This window comes from Dermacentor andersoni, chromosome 9 (genome assembly GCF_023375885.2).
Source record: "Dermacentor andersoni chromosome 9, qqDerAnde1_hic_scaffold, whole genome shotgun sequence".
Lineage (NCBI taxonomy): Eukaryota > Metazoa > Arthropoda > Arachnida > Ixodida > Ixodidae > Dermacentor > Dermacentor andersoni.
Window position 1 is genome coordinate 68,194,074 of NC_092822.1, and position 19,296 is coordinate 68,213,369.

Consider the following 19,296-nt stretch of genomic DNA (forward strand, 5'->3'; position numbering starts at 1 on the left):
TATATAAATGGATTTGCCGGTTATCTCGGAAAAAATAAAATAAAGAAACGATAGGTTTATTGAAAACTAAACCATGTTCAGTAGGCAGTGCTCTTTTCTGCGACTTAAAGTGTTTCTCAGCATCACTAAGAATAGCTCCCTCGATGCACGAGAGGGCGCATATAGACCTCCTCCAGTCAGCTTCCTTGATTGTCGCGGAGCAATACCAGCGCAGCACATCGAACCCAAAAGGTGACCATGAAGCATAGGGCGACGAGGCTCCTCAGATGGCAGTAGGCGCCCTAGGTTCGTTATTTACAACGTCTATTTCTTTATCAAGGGGCCACATGAGAATTTTACATTAGGATCGGTCACTAAGTTTCGCGCGTTCGCCATACAAGATGTTTCACTTGGTCTGGCTTCGTTACATTCCGGTCTGACACTACTTCAATAAAGGTACATCCCCGGTGTTTCTGGTGGAAAGAATATCGCATCTATTCACCAGAGCGGTACTGCGCAGTATGCTTGTCTTGTGCTTGGGGCATCCGGTGAGATGCGATCACCTTCGCCAGGCAAGATAGCAAAGGGTAGTACATCTGGATGTCATAAGGTAACCTGATGCTCAAGCAGGAATGGCGCAAATGAAGAGGGAAGAGATAGAAAACACTGACAAGTGCAGCCTAGCAATAATGGATTATCTTGAAACGCACTCAAAATATATACCCTGGCATAAACACGTGTAGCAGCTTAGGTATCAGTGGTTAAATAACCAATTTCTAGTGCGCACACTCACCGATAGCCTCGCCACGTTTGCGCCATTCTTCCTTCAGTATGCATTACCGACGCGCCCGATAGTCAGTACTCCTTAATCTGATGACATGTCACGTCAACTCAACCGCGTCTGGTGTGTATTCTACTACGTCATGCGCGCGCGCGAGAGAGAGAGATTGTGGAGAGGAGGAGGTACTATTTTCTGCAGCCCTTTAAGGAGGACGGGTCGCCCACTGACTTTTGCACGGATAGTTGTTCATGCGATACCAGCACACTCATCACACAAGCGGCTTTGTGCAGGTGCTATTTAGACCCCCGAAAAAAGGCTATAGTAAACCAGCGGGTGTATGTAGTGAGTATGAAAGCTCGTGGTTTTGTCAGTCAAGCGAGCTTTGATTTCACTGTAAGTTCGCCGGCTCTAATAGACAGGTTATGGACAAGAGCATGCATTCTAGGAGGCATTCTAGCCTACTTCAAGAAGCTATAAAAGGTACCCCGTAGTATTAACGAAGCGCGAATCACGATAATGTGCATTAAGCATGTCGCGTCAATGTAAGATATCCTAAGGGTCGATGTACAGAACTTGTGCAGGTGCTGCGGGAACACCGCCCCCTTCACTCATCGGCCCATAAAGCGCTGAAGGCGCTTTTGTGCTTCTTCAGGACGACGGGCGTGTGTTAACGTCTGTGACTATTAATGCAATTTCTATCAGACCACACAGGTCAGCGAACTCACCGCTAATTTCCTTTTTTCCGTCCCTCCTCTCTCTCCCTGTCATCATTGTTTTCCCCTTTCCCATTCCCCCGGTCTAGGGTAGCCAACCGGACGTTATTCTGGTTATCCTCCCTGCCTTCTGCTTTTCTCTTTCCTCCCCTTCCCCTCCGAAAGATGTTTGCGTCACTATATTTTGAATTTTATACTAGTAATCCGTCAAATGTGTACATTTTTAACAGTTTTATTGATTAACAGCAGTTTCCTTGTCAAACCTTCTGTTGCGAGGTGGACGGAAGCTGATTTGTAAACGTCACAAAGTGACCGTACAATTCGCTTACAGCTGCCGAACGATCCAAAGATATGTGATGACCCCCGAAAAGGACAGTAGCATACATTAGAGTGCCAACCTTCTTCAAGTACCCAAGAAGACCCAGAGAAGGCTTGTTTTTCCGGTACCAAGGTGTGCGTTGAGTCTTGTTGAACGCTTCAGACCAACGCCACTGCAACTTCTTGAAAGACCGATAAATGTTAACGGCCGGAAATACAGCGTCCAACTGTGCGGTGTAGAAAAGAACGGGCACTCTGTTGAGAACGTCCACAAACACTGCCCGCTGGTCTACGAAAAAATCGTTTAACGCCAATTGCATTGCCATCTGAAATCTCGTGCCGTCAAGGGTCCTGGAAGACCTAACATGAATTCTCTGCTTGAATTCTGGACTGTTTGCGTAGCGATAGTACGCCGAAACTTCTCTTGGTTTTTGAGGGCTTGTAATGCTCCCATGGTCAAGGAAGCCGGTGAGGTTTGTGAATAAACTGTGTTGGCCCTGGACTTGCAAGTTAAAAACTGTTTGGCTGAGTAGTCCAGCAGCGTTCTTATACTGCTTCGCAGAGACCAGTTTCTGTATCATAGAAAATCTCCCGGCAAATAGCTCGCGACCATGATCGTCTAGCAGTCCGGCGCAGTAGAGGTAGTCAGCTGAGTTGACAATGTCCAGCAACGGGAACAGAAACGCGACGCCAAGCATGACCCCCTTGAAGCGCAAGGGAAGTTCTTCCGGTGTTCGCGTCAATACCTTGTTTGCCAATCCAACGGCTGACCTTGCTGTAAGCAAAGAAATTGCAGAAAACGTAATGAGACAGGCAAGATAGAAAAGAAATACTGTCACGTCATGCGGCGATAACATGACACAGCAAAGCAAGCGCATCACGCGGCAGCACTGTTCAGTCAGTATATCTCCTGTCCAAGTATTGGAAAAAGTACTGACGCGCGTACTTTTTTTCTTTTAGTCCCATGACTGCATTTCTCCGGCTAAGAGATGTTGAAATTTATCGCTCGCCCTACGACGCGCCTGTCTGTATCGGAAGTGTCTTGAATGTTATCGCTGGTTCTATTTGCTGTTCATGTTTTCGCCGTACCCTACGTAACCAGATGGCACACGCGGAGCGAATTTTGTACATTCTGGAAGGCACACGAGCACGAATCTTCGACGATACACGTAAAACTAGCCGACGCGCTGGACCTGGAGAGGAGAATTTTCAACATCGCCGACAGTGCTCGCAGCTATCGTTGTGCTTGGGTGTTACTTGTTCTGCTGGCCACCAGTTCGCCCAATAAGGAGTTAAATTCGTGACTCCAAGTTTCGACACTGCGTCGTTCTTCACCGTCACTAAAACGTGACGCTGTTTAGTCATGATGACTCCGGCCAAAAAATTGAAGAATGTATTTTAGTTTGTCTGCAAAGGTCGTCATTTATTTCCAAGGCGACATTTCTTCGCCGTGGCCCTTAAGGCCGACCCACATAGAGCAATTTTCCGGCGAAAAACGGCGACGTCCGCGCGGAGGCCGGTATAGCCGCGGTATAGCCGATGAAGCAGCGGCCATGATATTGTCACGTGGTAGTGACCGCTGAGCACACAGCAACAAAACTGCGATTGGCGAAACTAACTTTATTGGGCGAACCTGTGCCCGGAAAAACAGGCTGTAGCTCTCAAAGCTCAACAAAAGCGGCGAACAAAGTCGGCAATCGTCGAAAATCTGATCTGCCGGTCTAGCGCGTCGGCTTTTATATATAGGCCATTGAAGGTTCCAGAGTAATCGCTGGCGGCCGCGTGTCTTACAGAAAGGTATGCACAATTTGCGTCGCACATGCATGCAATCAGATTATACAAAGTTCGGCGACAACAGGCAGCAGATAGAACCATCCATAACACTCCAGAAACTTCAGATAGATGCGGGCGCGTCCCGCACTGAGCGATAACATTTGTTAGACGATGAGACGCGGTCATTCTATAAACAAGTACACGTGTCAATATTGTCAGCCTGTCTCGAGCCGCCCGCAGGGAGCGACATACGCAGGTGGGCAGCGCGGACCAATCAGGGCCAAATTTTGACGCGCCTAGCCACAAGATGAGAGCGGCCACGAACACTTCGCGCGTCGCGTATCATAATATTACCGCTAAATAATAAATTGTTCGCCTGTAAACACAAAACTGTTGTTGTTTTCACTTTACTCTGTAATAAACCACACGACGCTTTTAGCAACGCTGAAATTATGGCAGCGGCCACTTGTCTTTCGTTGCATGTGTGTGCAAAACGACGATGGCATGCCGCCATGTCTCCCCCGAAAGTTCTTCAAGAAAGTTTGCTGCAACTGGGGCCGCCTTTATAGAGATAAGTTCACATTTACGAAACTTAGGCTTCGAAGACCAAATATTAAATTTACCTATTTGCAATGACACCATGTTCCGATTCCATATTAGGTATCTGTCTATTACTATAGTACACCTACTAGCAAAACACGTTTTTAATATGTTCACAAAAAAAGTCCAATATTTGGCTTGTAGAGACGTTACCTCCATAGGACTCTCCTGCGATGTAAAAGTCACTGCCCTTGTACTCGGGGAAAATTCTCAGGAAACGTCTGAGAAACTTCATCAGGTGGATAGAAACCTCTTCGAGCGACGTAGAGTATTTTCCTTTTCTGTCGAAGCTGTATCCCGCCCCTACGGGCTGGTCTAGGTAGATAATGTTGAATTGCTTGAGCAGGCTATGCTCCCTCCTATAAAGATTATTTGCGACGCCGATTCCGAGAGGGCCATTCTCCAGGAACTGGCCAAAGAGTGCAGATTTGCCTGGGCCTCCTTGCAACCACAGGAGAAGAGGCTTCTTAACGCGCTTTTCCTGCGAAAATAAATGAAAAGGTCAATCCTGTCCACTCAAAACAAGCACTTCTTTGGTAAAAAAGAGTTACATGTTTGCTATACCATAAAGTATGGGATTCATAGGATGGTGAGAAACGGGTGAAACTCATCGCCTGGCTCGTTTTGTCTATGTTAGAATGGGAGTTTGAGTGACTGTTCAACTGTTCCAGTTGAAAGAAGCATAAAGAACCTTTTGATTCATCACCATCATCAACGAGAACAACAACATTGACAACAGCCTACTTTATTTCCACAGAAAAACACAGGCGTCTTACAGGCTCACACTATTTATGCGGCCTTGCCTCAGCGACCTCCATCCAGTGGTGAGGATTTATTTTTATTATTATAGTTTGCACAGGAATCATAACACCGGCTGTAACATTTTCTTTTTTTTCTTTCTTTTTTTAGCGTAATACTGTACAACCTGCTCGGAGTATTCTCGTACCAATAGGGTAAACAGAGTAGCAAAATAACGGCACAGTACTCTGAACGAGGCCAATAGGGAGCTGCATTACATTTGTCGCACAATTAAGTGCGGACACAGCATCACTAGTGCGCAGCTTTCGTGCAGAGACTGCAAAAAACAACAAACAAATTAAAGATCAGTTTACGTAAAAGAATTTTCTCATTGCGAGAACCGTTAGGGTATCAGCCAATCACGACCGCTATCGGCCTTTTAATGAGACCAATGCCCCAGCGGTAACCAATCGCACATGGCACGTAGGCTCACACTCTAACAAATTTTACAGCCTTATGGGTCAAATAAGGGCGCTCGGTTAGTAGCAAACACCCTCATAGCACTGTTTCTTTCTAAAAATAGGGTGTCAAATAACAAGCAACACCTTAGCAACAACCTTAGCAACAACCTTAGCAACAACCTTAGCAACAACAACAACCTTAGCAACACACTATTTCTGGTAATTTAAACCCTCATTTGACGGATGAAAATGGTAAAGGCCAGAAATCTATGAAAATGTTTCACCATTGGTAGTTACGCTGTTATACTGCGTGTACATAAAACACGTTACATCATACGAAAAAAGTGAAGCCTCCATAATACGTGCTTTTGCACTTGTACAAATGCATTCGCTACACAGTTCTAAGATGCCGGGCAGTATACCGCAACTGTGGCCAAGTGGTAGAGCACCCGTCTCGTATGTGGTACGTACGTGGATCGAATGCCAGCACCGGCGAGACGCCACCGCTGTTCATAATAGGTAGAAGTGTCGCCCGGACTGGTGCTCAGCTAGCTGTCCGGTCTTCCTCACCTCGAAAGGAGGCTACAGATACTGCGAGGCTTCTGGGCATCCCTTGTTCAACTACGGACGTTTTTCAAATAGGCCGTCAGCCGGAGCTGCGGGACGCAGACGAGAGCTACCGCCGACTATCTACCGGTAAAACGAGGTAAAAGCGCACTCCCGGGCATGCGCTCGACTATTAGGAACACGCATCTGATGGCGGATTGCTGGCAGCGGACCAGTAGACGTTTTTCCTTTTTTTTTTCTGCGGAAGGCTTCAAGGTGGGAGGAAAGTACTGCACCGGCGCTATCGCACCGCTGCTTGGCGGCTGTGCATCACGGCTCCGCATAGGAAGACGGCGAGAAACGCAGGGGGGGAATGCACATTGCCGGAATGACGAAAACCTTCGCTACTTTTTCTCGAAACTGTCGCAAGCTAGCTAGGCCAGGAGAGCAATTCGGCCACGCATCACGCGTTCCAGCTCATACCGACCGCGATTGTACGTAGCTAAAGCTAGGCAGCACACTAAGGGAACTTTAATGAACTGAAAGCTTCTCATAGATGTGACGCCCATTTAGAAGAATACCAGTCGTGTTACATCCATATGGGAGAATGTAACACTTGCGTTTCACTTGTCGTCGTGTTTTCCTTGTTTTCTACTAATTTCGTATGTCACCGTGCGTGCCCCAGCGCAACACAACGATGAAGCTACAGTACTTACTAGGCCCTTTTCAAGCTCTGGTTACTTTTAATGTGGAAGTGTGTTGTTTATTTAACGCCCATATGGAAGGGGCTTCTCAGTTTAACTCACTTGCTTCTGGGAATGGGGGGGGGGGGGTCGAGTGTTGCTAAGCGCCCGAGGAGGGGGCCATTCATAGGACAAATCATCTACACCCTTATGCGTGTTAGAATATTCAAAGTGATACGTGAAAAACACTGTGTAGACATGAGAACGACCTTTTTATTTTCAGAAGGACATGGCACTAGGCTGGTTCGTTATTGTCTCGAACGAAAGGTATGTTGAGCGCAGATAACCAACTGCAGTAAGAGAACAGCGCAGTATATTGTATCATGTCCCCTGACTGTGTTTGTCCAGACCTTTAGCTGAACTTTCCCTTTGTTAAAGTTTGTTTCGACACCGTGAGTCATATTCGCACTCTTGCTCCCCCCTCCCCTTCCGCGGCAGAATACAGCATGCAGACTCTCCAATATGAGTTTAACATATGTCTGACCATTGTGCCATACAAGGATGACTCTGGCACAGCTGCGATGGGTTCCCAAGGTGTTGTGTTCGAGTGTTTCAGCGAATAAGACAAAAAGTGGAAATTTAGATTCCTGAACCAAATAATAGAAACGTCCCGCCGGCACTATTCTGCCTTCTATTCTTACATAGATTATTTAGAGCGCCGTCAGTACCTTGCGCTTCTCGCCGCACAACATACGCTTAAAAACAGCTTCCTCCTTAAACAAAAGGCTACATCGTTCTTCTCTTTACTGACCTCGAATACAGCAGGCTTTTAAGCAAGGTACTGAAACCTAAGAAATACAGGTTAGGCTACGATAACGCCACGTGCGTCTTAGTCTGCATACGCAGATTGCTATGTGTTTTAGCTTTCATTTCCAAATTAGTCTGTTGAATATTTTACTCGTCTTTGGAAAGACCACAGCCGGCGTAGTCATTGCCTATTCCCTGCCATTAGAGCTGTTCTTTATCTGTCATTCGATTTTATGACAAAAGAAGTGCTGCTGAGAAAAGACGTGATGTTGCTCTGGCTCGTTACTCACCCTAAGTGGACATTTGTGCCTATGAGGCACTCTCGTCACAACATTGTATGGAAAGCATGCAGCAGGCTACAGTTACTCCAGGATTTAACAGCCGGCGATACCGAGTAATGGCTGTGTGAATGCTCAAATGTACTCTATATTGAAGTATCAGGATGGATGACCTGTGACGGTGTGCCTGCCCTCTGGTAGGTTACATCAGGAATGACAGGATTGTCAAAAAATCCGTGAACAGAACTGCACACCTCAAATGGAAGTTGCTCCTTCCGAAACCGACATCTCATTCTCAGCTTTCATGTGGCAAAACTCCGATTATGAGGCACACCGTAGAGGGGGAGTCGGAAATAATTTTTACTACGTCGCGTTCTTCAACGTGTGGCAAATGCATTGTACACTAGCGTGCTTGCATTCCGGGCACTATCGTAATGCGACCACCGCGGCCCAGTTCACCATGTGTTTCAAGTGCTACCAATCATGTGTGAACTTGTAATGTCTAACCTTCTCGCCAATGGTGGTGATGCGGAGCGTAATGGGGCTTTCTAGCTGCTTTTTTAGAGCCCCGCTCTTAACTGCCCGTTCTTGCAGTTAGCGCCGGCGTGTCTCGGCGGCGGCGTTACACCTCGTAACCGAACGAACGAGCACAGGCTAAAGGTAAAAGCGAACGCGTAGCGCAGCGGTAGGTGAAAGAGGAGCGCGCAAAGAGGGAAGTGGAGGAGGAGGGGAGGGGAAACGGCCTGCGCATGCGCTGAGTTGCCGGCAGCCATGACATCCTCCACCACGTGGGCAACACGGGGGGGCGGGGGGTATTCTGCAAGAGTCCACCTAGTGGACTGTCTATTTCGGCCGCTGCTGATTAGGTGTGCAAAGGGGGAAGGCAGCTGGGGAGGATCAGGTAACAGCAGATTTGTTGAAGGATGGTGGGCAGATTGTTCTAGAGAAACTGGCCACCCTGTATACGCAATGCCTCATGACGTCGAGCGTACCGGAATCTTGGAAGAACGCTAACATAATCCTAATCCATAAGAAAGGGGACGCCAAAGACTTGAAAAATTATAGACCGATCAGCTTACTGTCCGTTGCCTACAAAATATTTACTAAGGTAATCGCAAATAGAATCAGGAACACCTTAGACTTCTGTCAAGCAAAGGACCAGGCAGGATTCCGTAAAGGCTACTCAACAATAGATCATATTCACACTATCAATCAGGTGATAGAGAAATGTGCGGAATATAACGAACCCTTATATATAGCTTTCATTGATTATGAGAAAGCGTTTGATTCTGTCGAAACCTCAGCAGTCATGGAGGCATTAAGGAATCAGGGTGTAGACGAGCCGTATGTAAAAATACTGAAAAATATCTATAGCGGCTCCACAGCCACCGTAGTCCTCCATAAAGAAAGCAACAAAATCCCAATAAAGAAAGGCGTCAGGCAGGGAGATACGATCTCTCCAATGCTATTCACAGCGTGTTTACAGGAGGTATTCAGAGACCTGGATTGGGAAGAATTGGGGATAAAAATTAATGGAGAATACCTTAGTAACTTGCGATTCGCTGATGATATTGCCTTGCTTAGTAACTCAGGGGACCAATTGCAATGCATGCTCACTGACCTGGAGAGGCAAAGCAGAAGAGTGGGTCTAAAAATTAATCTGCAGAAAACTAAAGTAATGTTTAACAGTCTCGGAAGGGAGCAGCAGTTTACGATAGGTAGCGAGGCACTGGAAGTGGTAAGAGAATACATCTACTTAGGACAGGTAGTGACTGCTGATCCAGATCATGAGAGTGAAATAATCAGAAGAATAAGAATGGGCTGGGGTGCGTTTGGCAGGCATTCGCAGATCATGAACAGCAGGTTGCCATTATCCCTCAAGAGAAAAGTGTATAATAGCTGTGTCTTACCAGTACTCACGTACGGGGCAGAAACCTGGAGGCTTACGAAAAGGGTTCTACTCAAATTGAGGACGACGCAACGAGCTATGGAAAGAAGAATGATAGGTGTAACGTTAAGGGATAAGAAAAGAGCAGATTGGGTGAGGGAACAAACGCGAGTTAATGACATCTTAGTTGAAATCAAGAAAAAGAAATGGGCATGGGCAGGACATGTAATGAGGAGGGAAGATAACCGATGGTCATTAAGGGTTACGGACTGGATCCCAAGGGAAGGGAAGCGTAGCAGGGGGCGGCAGAAAGTTAGGTGGGCGGATGAGATTAAGAAGTTTGCAGGGACGGCATGGCCGCAATTAGTACATGACCGGGGTTGTTGGAGAAGTATGGGAGAGGCCTTTGCCCTGCAGTGGGCGTAACCAGGCTGATGATGATGATGATGATGATTGGGTGTAGCTGCACGAGAGAGGAGGAAACAAGCGGCCCCAGCCAATCAGCAGAAGCCGAAATGGACAATCCACAAGGTGGACTCTCACAGAATACCCCTCCCCCCCTGATCTGCGCTTCCGAAGGGGGGACCAGGGCGGCGTGAGGGAGGGGGGGGGGGCTGGCTACGCTGAGGTCAGTCCGTGGCAGTCATGCCAAGTCTAGGGATTTATTCATATATTTGATCGGGTCTGCTTAGAGGTTTAGCGTTTTTCCTGAAGTATCTATGTGTTTCAAAGATGCAGTTATCTCCCCATTTACGCCACTATGCATATTCATAAGTACCCACGCAGACTTTAGCAAGGTTACTCGGACCAGCTGCTTAATTCTGTAGCGCTACGAGTGGAGGTGGAGCAGCGCGCCCGGAGTAATGGTCGCTTCAACTAGCGGGGTTGTAGTCAGTCACGGCTTCATTCAATTATAGCATCGTGATAAGAAAGGGTGTCACGGGTGTTGCTGTTTTCTTCACGGAAGTGTGGGGCATGTGTTCCGGCGGCCCTGGAATTGAGGCGGCTCCAGTAATATAATGTTTCTTTTTGACCAAGAAGGGCGTTCAGCGCTGTCGCCTATGCTTCATTTTGAAAACCCTTGTTTGCTCCTGTTCTCGAAACAGGTCGAAGATTTATCGCGAAACGGTATTACACCTGCTTGCTAGCACGTGAAAAAGCGCAGCTGCTGAAGCTTGGCCACTTTTATCTTTTGCGCGCTCGAGAACGATCGCCTGGCAGTTTACAATATATCTACTTCCGTAGCACCTGATACCACATGGTTCGAAGAGTTATGTGTCCACTACACACATTACCAAAGTAAATGGCAACTTGTGTCATTTGCTTTGAAGCCCTTGTCCTGTCTGGTCTTCGTTTCTTGTGTCATTGTGTGTGCGGTTTTTTTTTTTTTTGCACTCTATGTCAAATATGAATTCTTACAAACTAGCCCGAACTTCAGCTCTTGTAGACAACTTGTAGAGTCGACGACGACGAGCAAGGTGAGCCCAGTAAAACGACACAAATTTACTTTACCAGACAACAATGCATATAAAGATGGGAAAGGAAGCATGCACAAACTCTGCGTCCCCATGAAGCATAACATCGTCACTGTATAACACATTTAGGGATTTTTGTTCGCAACTGATGGATTTTTGGCATCAATCTAGAATTATTATAGCACATCGAGTTGGCAACACTGGTCCGCGGTACCAGTGTGTGACGTGTATCACTTCTCCTGCAAAGGGTGATGGCGAGTGGCTATGAGTAAGGCTCGATTTGATGCTTCCTTGGGTTGTTTCGCCGCTGACAGTGGTGGCACAATTTCCACGTGACGAAGGGCCGTTGTCGTCGTTGGTGTAACGAAAGCGTGAAAAGAAAAGCGTAGTGCCGCACAAGACGGGCTGTGCGGCGACGATGGCTGCGATATGGCACCATGGTATCGAGCGGCGTCTGTATGGAAACAAAGTGCGCTACTCACAGCGTTCTTTTCCTAATATAAACCGCGTACTACATGATACAAAATATTGACACGTGACATGAAGACACGTATAGAGCTACACTCAGATTTTGAATTAGGGACTATGGCAATCGTCGGTGAATTATTTTCATGATTCCGCTTTCTTCTGTAGCCATAAAGAGATAGCTAAAATTTTATTTCATTCTGTACCATCTTAACATTCATAAATAGGATAGCATCAGCTTCTGCGTCGAGATCACAAAAAAAAATTTCTGCCGGATGCGTAGGTACAGAACTAAACCATTATACTGCTGTCAGGATTAAGGAGAATCATGCTAAAATGTAGATAGCCGAACGACAAAACAGGAAAAAAAAGACTATGCCGCGCAAAAAAGAACTAGAAAGAAAGCTGTGAACCGGTCAACAGTGCTCGAAAAGAAAATGATGTTTGGAGCCGACGTTTCAACAATGTGACATGTTTTCATAAATCTCCTTGTCGAAATGTAAACAAATTACTTGTTTCACGTGCAAAAATCACGATTTTTTCATTAGGAACGCCTTGGTGGGGGGCTCCCGAATAATTTGGACCCCCACGGGGTTGTTTAACGTGCACCTAAATCTAAGTGCACGGGCGTTGTCCCATTTCGCCCCCATCGAAATGCGGCTGCCGTGGCCGGAATTCTATCCCTTGATCTTCCATTTAGCAGCCCAACAGCATAGCCCCTAAGCAAACACAGAAGGTGCCAAAATATTGTCTCTATATGCATCACTTGTTCGACCATTGCAAATCACTTCAAGCCTCCATCTACCTGTTAACAACTGCCTAATTTATTTGAAAAGCTACCAAACAGTTGTTATCTGCATCCATCATCACTTCGAAAGAGTTAGGCCGCTGTTACCGCAGGTAAGAGGGCGAGGTGTATCCATGACATATATGTTCACCGTTACTCAAACTGTGTTACAAAGGCTAACTTCCTAAATATTCAAAAGCATGGCAGATTGTGCGAGTTGGTATGTCATGACTTTTTTAGGCTTGTAGCGCAGCTCAGAAAGAGCAAAAAGTAAGGTGGAAGGGGTAAAGAAAGGGAACGGGGAACAGTGAGCGCTCCCTCTGTTCTCCGTTCCCTTTCTTTACCCCTTCCACCTTCCTTTTTGCTCTTTCTGAGCTGCGCTACAAGCCTCAAAATATTCCTAAATATTCTTCCCGCTGATATTCAAAGGCAGCATATAACCATTACAATGTCCTACCTCCGACTTAATGTGCAAGAAGAACATGTACGAAGAGTGGCTGCCCTCGTCCACAGGAATGTATCCCGAGTAGGCTTCCAAATTTTGGCCGGGAGCTGGGAGGCAGACACGGCTGGCTGCTCTCATTTCGTCCAGTGACTTCTTAGAAATCTGGTTGTTCGTGGGGTGCAGTAGGAGGTCGTCGGACGGTTTTCTGAAACGAAATGACAACATCTGCAGGTGAAGTGGTGTCCTATCACACATCTGACTATGCGAAGAGCGAGAATGTTGTCAACAGTTTTAGCCGTCACTGGCGATCATGTTCTGCGATAAACGAGAACGCGGTGTAGCAAAAACGACAATCGAACCCATCTTAATGTGTCCTAGCGGGTCTTTGTTCACTCCGAGATGCCTTAAGATGCAATAAAACCCAGAAATAAATAGATAAATAAACAGAAAATTAGTAGTGAGGCTCATAATAGAAAACGGCTGCTCTTCATGAGCAATCATCAATTTTGTTTTCGGTCCGTTTGGCCTGCATAGGCTCTTGGAAGAGCACAGATGCTTTAAAAGGCTCGCTAGCATAAGTATTAAACTTTTTTTCTGGGATTCTCTCAGTGTACAATAAAACATAGCTGCACTTACACAGAACAGGCGCCCATTCGTTGAAAACATTGTCATAACAATGCCGGTAGCTGGTTCAACTGCGTAGCTAGTTTGTTGCGAGCACTCGATTGTCTTCTCAGAAATTCAGAAATTATATTGAATTTCTGCTCCTTGCATGATCTGTATCTTGCATTATATCTAGCCGCTATTTCCTGAACATGAGAACCCTATACACTGACTTCTGTTCAAAATTTGCCTGGCAACTCTCTTAGGACGTGGACCTTGAGGCAGCACTGACAGTGTTACACGCGTCGGAAAGGCTCCCTGAACACTGATGATACAGCCGCGAACTGCACGCAGACAAAAGAAAACGAATCTATGTGAACCGAAGCTTTCGTGAAGCGGTTAATGAAATTCTATATGACTACCCATTCTATTCATGCGTCTCAAGCGCATCGGCAGATGACGCACGCGCATGCGCTCTCGAGCGCACGTACTAGGCAATGTGGCACATGAGGCAATCATCCCAAAGGTCTAGTTGGCGATGACACGATAGAAGTATACGTGGGGCAGTGACCTAATGGTTAGAGCATAGGGTGTCTGGGCTGAGAGACGGATGTTCAATTCCACATGTGGAACCTTTAATTAATTTCAAGCCGAAAGCCTTGGGTTCTCTATGTTTCAAGGTCGCGTTGTGAGGTGTAGAAAATTGGAGTTCTCGGGCCCAATGCTCGTGCGTTCGTCGGCGACTTCTTCCGCGTCGCTTTTCCACATCGTTGCCACATCGATGCCGCTAAGCATGGGGAAAAAAGGCACAGTTAATGTAGAGTTAATTCAGGCACTCGAACCCGCGATGTTTGGTGGCAGTCGTACCCTCGACCTTTGCTGGGAGTCGAACCCACGATCTTTGGTGTTAGTTGGAGCGGAGTCGATTAAGACACAGTTAACTATGGTAGCTGTGATTGAGGCACTCGAAGCCACGGCCTTTAGTGGGAGGAAGCAAGTAATACGAAGTAACAACGCATTCGATTGAAAATGTTTTTTTCTATGATTATGAGCTATTCCTATCTTTTATGCGCATTGGGAACGCATTTATAGCAAGGACTACGGCAAAAGGTTGCCTGTACAACAAATAAATAATTTAGACGTCCGCGACGGTTGATTTGTTGCTCTATAACGAAACGCACGTGGCGGCACCACAGCTGCCATCTACAGCCGTAACGGAGCTATTGCAACTGCGCAGTAGGTATAATACACGTTTCCCCTTCCCTTTCCCCCTCCCACGCACACATGATGATATGCTTGAAGCTGGTGGCTGATGACAGCCTGGACAGGAACGAGGCCAAAGTCGACGAACGAATTGCGAAATATGACAAGGGAGGCTATAGCGGCAGTCGCTGCTCTGCAGCTGTGCCTTGCGTCGGTCCTGGGTTTAACCGCGAAGCACGCCGTGCGCATCGATTCTTTAAGGTCCGGCTATAGTCAATAAATCCATCGAACTTCTAAATAGATTGCCTTTTCAATTACTGCCAGATAATGATATCATTTTGTTCAACGTGCTCTCGTTGCGCTATAGCACGCGGCACGGCGTTCGATTTTTGCGACGAACTAACCAGAAGGACCCAAGTGCTTCATCATCGAGGTATTTCACTGCGTTAATGAGATGCTCGCAATACAAACAAGGACATCACTGAAAGAGAAACTTTAAGTAATCCTAATGGACATGCCAACGTTTAGATAAGGGAACCTGTTGTCGTCGAAGAAAATTTCCTTGTCGAGACATCGGCTGCATCCTCACGTTCGACTTGTTCAGACACTGCTAACATGCATATTACTGATTGTACTTGTTGTTTTAGTAAGAATATCCAATGCAGAAAATTGCCAGGTGGGACAAACACAGCAAGAATGACAGAGTTCACGGTTTCTCTTTTTTTTTTTTTTACTACATACGCCACACCACAAAACGAGGTTCAAATATCTGTAACTCTACTTACTGTCCTTTCGAAAATGGTGCGCATTTCGTGGTCCCAGAAAATGCTTGAGCGTCACAGCATTTGCATACTGCTAAAGCTAAAGCCGAAACCAAAATACCTTTGTAGACACACGCTAGCTTCATTGCTGCCATTGAGAGAGCGCATAAGCATCTGCTCACAGAAACCAGGTGCCTGCGACGCAACCGTTTCGCCCAGGTAACCTGCTGTATTTATTGCACGTATTAACTTCTGAAGCAACCATGACGTTGGACTCTATACGGTAAGGAAGTACAATTGTCGCCGCTAAACGTCACTAGCCACAGTAGCAATAATGGATGGCAAAATTGTTTTTCGTTCAGACTTTTCTCAAGAACAAATTCAATGCAATAACAAGAGACCATTTTCTTCTGATCTAGGAATAGAATCCACACAGCTTATGATATTCAAGTACATTGGTTAAGCCAACAGCAACGAAATAGTAAAGGCCAGACCGAATATTGACTTCAAACGGCCTGCGTAAACTTTAATGTTTCACCGAGAGCAGATTATCCGCAAAAAAATCAAGCCCTATGAGACGCCTCTCTGCGTTCAGAACATGCGATCATAGCTTAAACCTCAATTTCAAGAAAGAAAAGAAAGAAGGGATAGCTTCGGTGTCACGCGAAGTTACGAACATGCCCTCGATTGTCATGATGCACATCTAACTATATTTGTCTTGTACTTGTTTTCAACAAAATCAATCACTTTTTCCAAACCCCAGATTTGTTTGGTGTTGAGAGTGAAATTAGCTGGCGTGATGCGGACGGGAAGGATCCATGTTAAAATGCTGAAAATTGGTAAGCTGGAAGCCGACGCAGTAAGAAATAAAATTATTGCTTATTCGTGCAAACAGCAAGTGAACCATCCGAGAAGATGCCTATGTCAACTCGATATTGAATAATTATCGACCGAATGATCGATTTGTGGTGACGCACCAAATGCCATGTGCCACAAAGCCTGCTCTAACTAGCCTGCTTGGAACCGGCATGCAGCGTCACTGTTTTAGGGTGCACGTCTGCCCCCTTGTCTTAAATAGATGGAAAAATTAATCCATCAGTTCGAGAGAGAGAGAGAAAGCAGTGACAGGAAAGGCAAGGAGGTGAGCCAGAAGAGCACCCGGTTTGCTGCCCTACACTGAGGGTGGGGGAAAAGGGAATAGAAAGACGAAAAAGACAGAGAGTAAGCCCTGAGTGCGTGTGGGAGGGACGCTATACACAGGGACACTATAAATGGTCTCTTAAGCCGGTGCACATCAAGTATTTTACTAGTGCACGAATCGGTTTTCGTGCCAGCGACGGGCCACGGTCGCTGGCCACGGTCCGAGTATCTTTGACTCGGTGAACAACTTACGCTCCTATTACTGCACCAGACGTATCATGACCACATACGTATATATATACCGATGGTTCGACCTCACCTGCCAGCTCAAGTGCCGCATTCGTCGTTCCAGCTAAGCAGGTTACAGTTAGATTCAAATTGTCACACATCACTACATCTACGTCGGCAGAACTTGCAGCTCTCCATGTCATCAGCTTGATCTGCGATGTCTTATATATGTGGTGCCGTCCGCCTGGTTCCAACCGCGCTCCGGCTCGGGTCGCAAGATTCAGGCGCCTGCTCTAGATCTGAACCAGAGGAAGCGTGCCCTAGCCGAACCTGCAGCAACTCGCCATAAGAGTACATAGAAGCCGGAAGCGGAAACGCGTCAGCAGTTCTCGTGTTGTAAAAGAAAGCATGGTGAACCAACAAGACGTGCGCCCTTGGCTGCACACGTCGCGCTATCAACTAAAGTTGGAGCCACCCCTTCGCCGAATCTCCGTCACATCTTGGTCGTACAGTATACTAGTTCGAAGAGAGCGCCTTCGAGCGCTCTGAGCTAAATCGCGGCGCTCTGGTGGAACCAGGCGAATGTGTTCCGAGCGCTTGATTTCGTTCAGCCGAATGCACCGAGAGTGGCCACCGCACCCGAATGCGCAACCCACCGAATGTACCACCGGTGGTGGTGATAAACTTTATTAAAAGGGGGAAGGGTAAAGAGGGACGTGGCTGAGGGTTAGGGCTCAAGTAAGGCCCTGGGCCTGCTTGGCCTTTTCCGCCCAGTCCACCAGTTCAAGTTGTCGGTCGACGTCCCCGGAACTGAGCCAGGCTGTCCAGTCAGTCTCGCTGCTGACGGGGGGATGAGAGAACGGGAGCGAGGTGCATTCCCACATTATGTGTGTTAGTGTTCCTGTTTCTGAACAGAGCCTACATTTGTCGCTTTCCCTGCCCCCTGTGATTTTGTTAATGTATTTTGGGTGTGGGTATGTATTTGTCTGAAGTCGCCGAAACGCGACCACTTGCGTTTTGTCGAGTTGCTTGAACTCGGTGAGCTGCTCCATTGCGGCCTCGTCCAGGTTGCGTAGGATCTTGTTGGTAACGCGGTCCGAACCCGGCGCCGAATTCGTCCGCAGCTTGTAGGCGGCTGCCGACACCTCAGCGAACGTAATGTCTTCGTCTATGTGCGCGTTCGGCCGGCCCTGGTAGGCCGCAGGTAACGGTGTCTTGAGTTGCGGGCCGATGTACTTGTATCGCATCTCGGCCAGGAACGCCCCCGGGTCCTGAGCATGCCTGTGGATTAACTTGGCCATGTTTCTTCTGCCTTCGGCCCTGGTGGTGTCCGGGTCCAAGAGGTGGCGTAGGAGGTGCCACGTCCGGGCTGCGCTGAGGCGTCCCCTCATGCGATCACATATTTGGTACCATTGCTGCCGGGTGACCTCGGTCGCGTGATCGGTAAAAGAGCGACATCTACTTTTACATGAACACGGTGAAGGAAGAAATGTGTGGGCTTCATATCGAAACGCATGCAGGACGGTGCGCGCTGCAAACACTGGTGTTCCTCCTCCGACTGCTATTTGTGCAACGATGAACAGCACGTGAGTCGTGGGTGTGTAGCACGAACCGTCTTATCGGTGATTGACGACTGCCATTTGGCTCCGGTATGGCTTGTCCCAGACGCACATCTGTCAACTAAGAAGACACGTTTTAGGAGTAGAAACGAGACACCCGAAGCCTTATAGCGTGCATAATATTACCATTGAAGTTTCTCTCCAAGAGTAGAGAAGTCGTTTTACACGGAACCAATCACTGACACACATGCACGTGTCATAAAAGCGATTCAAGGGCACGATGCCAAAGTGTGCACACACGCCGTGTTGATGGTGCCATGTTAATCGCAACAACATCGATGTCCCGTCTCTTAAGAAAGACAAAGATACGGGGCGGCTGAACACTGAAAGCAATCAAAACGAGACAAGCAGGGAAATTAAGAGGGCAAGTTAGGGAGGTTTAACTAGCACGTGGCTGTTTGGCGAACCTACACTTGAGGAAGGGGAAGGGGTATTTATTTATTTATTTATTTATTTATTTATTTATTTATTTATTTATTCATTCATTCATTTATTTATTTCATAATAACTGTCAGATACCCCAAAGGGGAACTGTGTAGGAGGAAGACATGCAAGAAATAATGAGAACTTTGAGCGTTGAAGAATTAAAATTTTAAAACAATCTAGCAAAATACACAACTAAAATACAAAATACATTAGGCAAGTGAATATTAGAGGGAAAGTACAAGATTGTCTGAGACAACATCTTTAAGGGGATTAAATAGATACAAGTACAAGGAAAAGAAGCAAAACGAGGTCTTCCTCGGAAACTGCGGAAGTTGTCAACTTAACAAATAAATAAGACATGTCAATACACCCATGCAACGTACACGCAAATTGTTAAAACAAATGATCACAAGAGGTATTATTACACTGAACAACAGATTAACGAAGGTTAAAATAGTACACGATGGATAATTGCACGTAATCGTTGCAAAAAATTTCCTGAAATGTTTCGAAATTGGTTTGAGTAGCAATGTGTGATGGCAGGTTGCACCATGCAACTAATGTTCGGGAAAGGAAGGA

At 46.7% G+C, this 19,296-nt stretch overlaps 1 protein-coding gene across 1 annotated transcript; it reads right to left on the reverse strand.

Moving 5' to 3' along the window:
• Positions 1-1,687: 1,687 nt before the first annotated feature.
• On the reverse strand, positions 1,688-15,542 carry LOC126528213 (probable serine carboxypeptidase CPVL). Its single transcript, XM_050176101.3, has 4 exons — positions 15,329-15,542; positions 12,750-12,942; positions 4,318-4,645; positions 1,688-2,566 (listed from the first exon to the last, which is right to left on the reverse strand). Exons 1-4 carry the CDS (start codon positions 15,457-15,459, stop codon positions 1,731-1,733), a joined length of 1,488 nt encoding a protein of 495 aa, XP_050032058.1. The 5' UTR covers positions 15,460-15,542; the 3' UTR covers positions 1,688-1,730.
• Positions 15,543-19,296: the final 3,754 nt, after the last annotated feature.

What these genes read in the sequence shown, in the direction of transcription:
- LOC126528213 (XM_050176101.3), bottom strand. Translation starts at nt 15,459, where the DNA reads ATGGCAGCAATGAAGCTAGCGTGTGTCTACAAAGGTATTTTGGTTTCG. An exon ending in TCTTGCACATTAAGTCGGAG is followed by an intron (nt 4,646 to 12,749) that starts GTAGGACATTGT and finishes TTATTTTCGCAG; the next exon opens with GAAAAGCGCGTTAAGAAGCC. An exon ending in CGCAGGAGAGTCCTATGGAG is followed by an intron (nt 2,567 to 4,317) that starts GTAACGTCTCTA and finishes CTTTGCTTACAG; the next exon opens with CAAGGTCAGCCGTTGGATTG.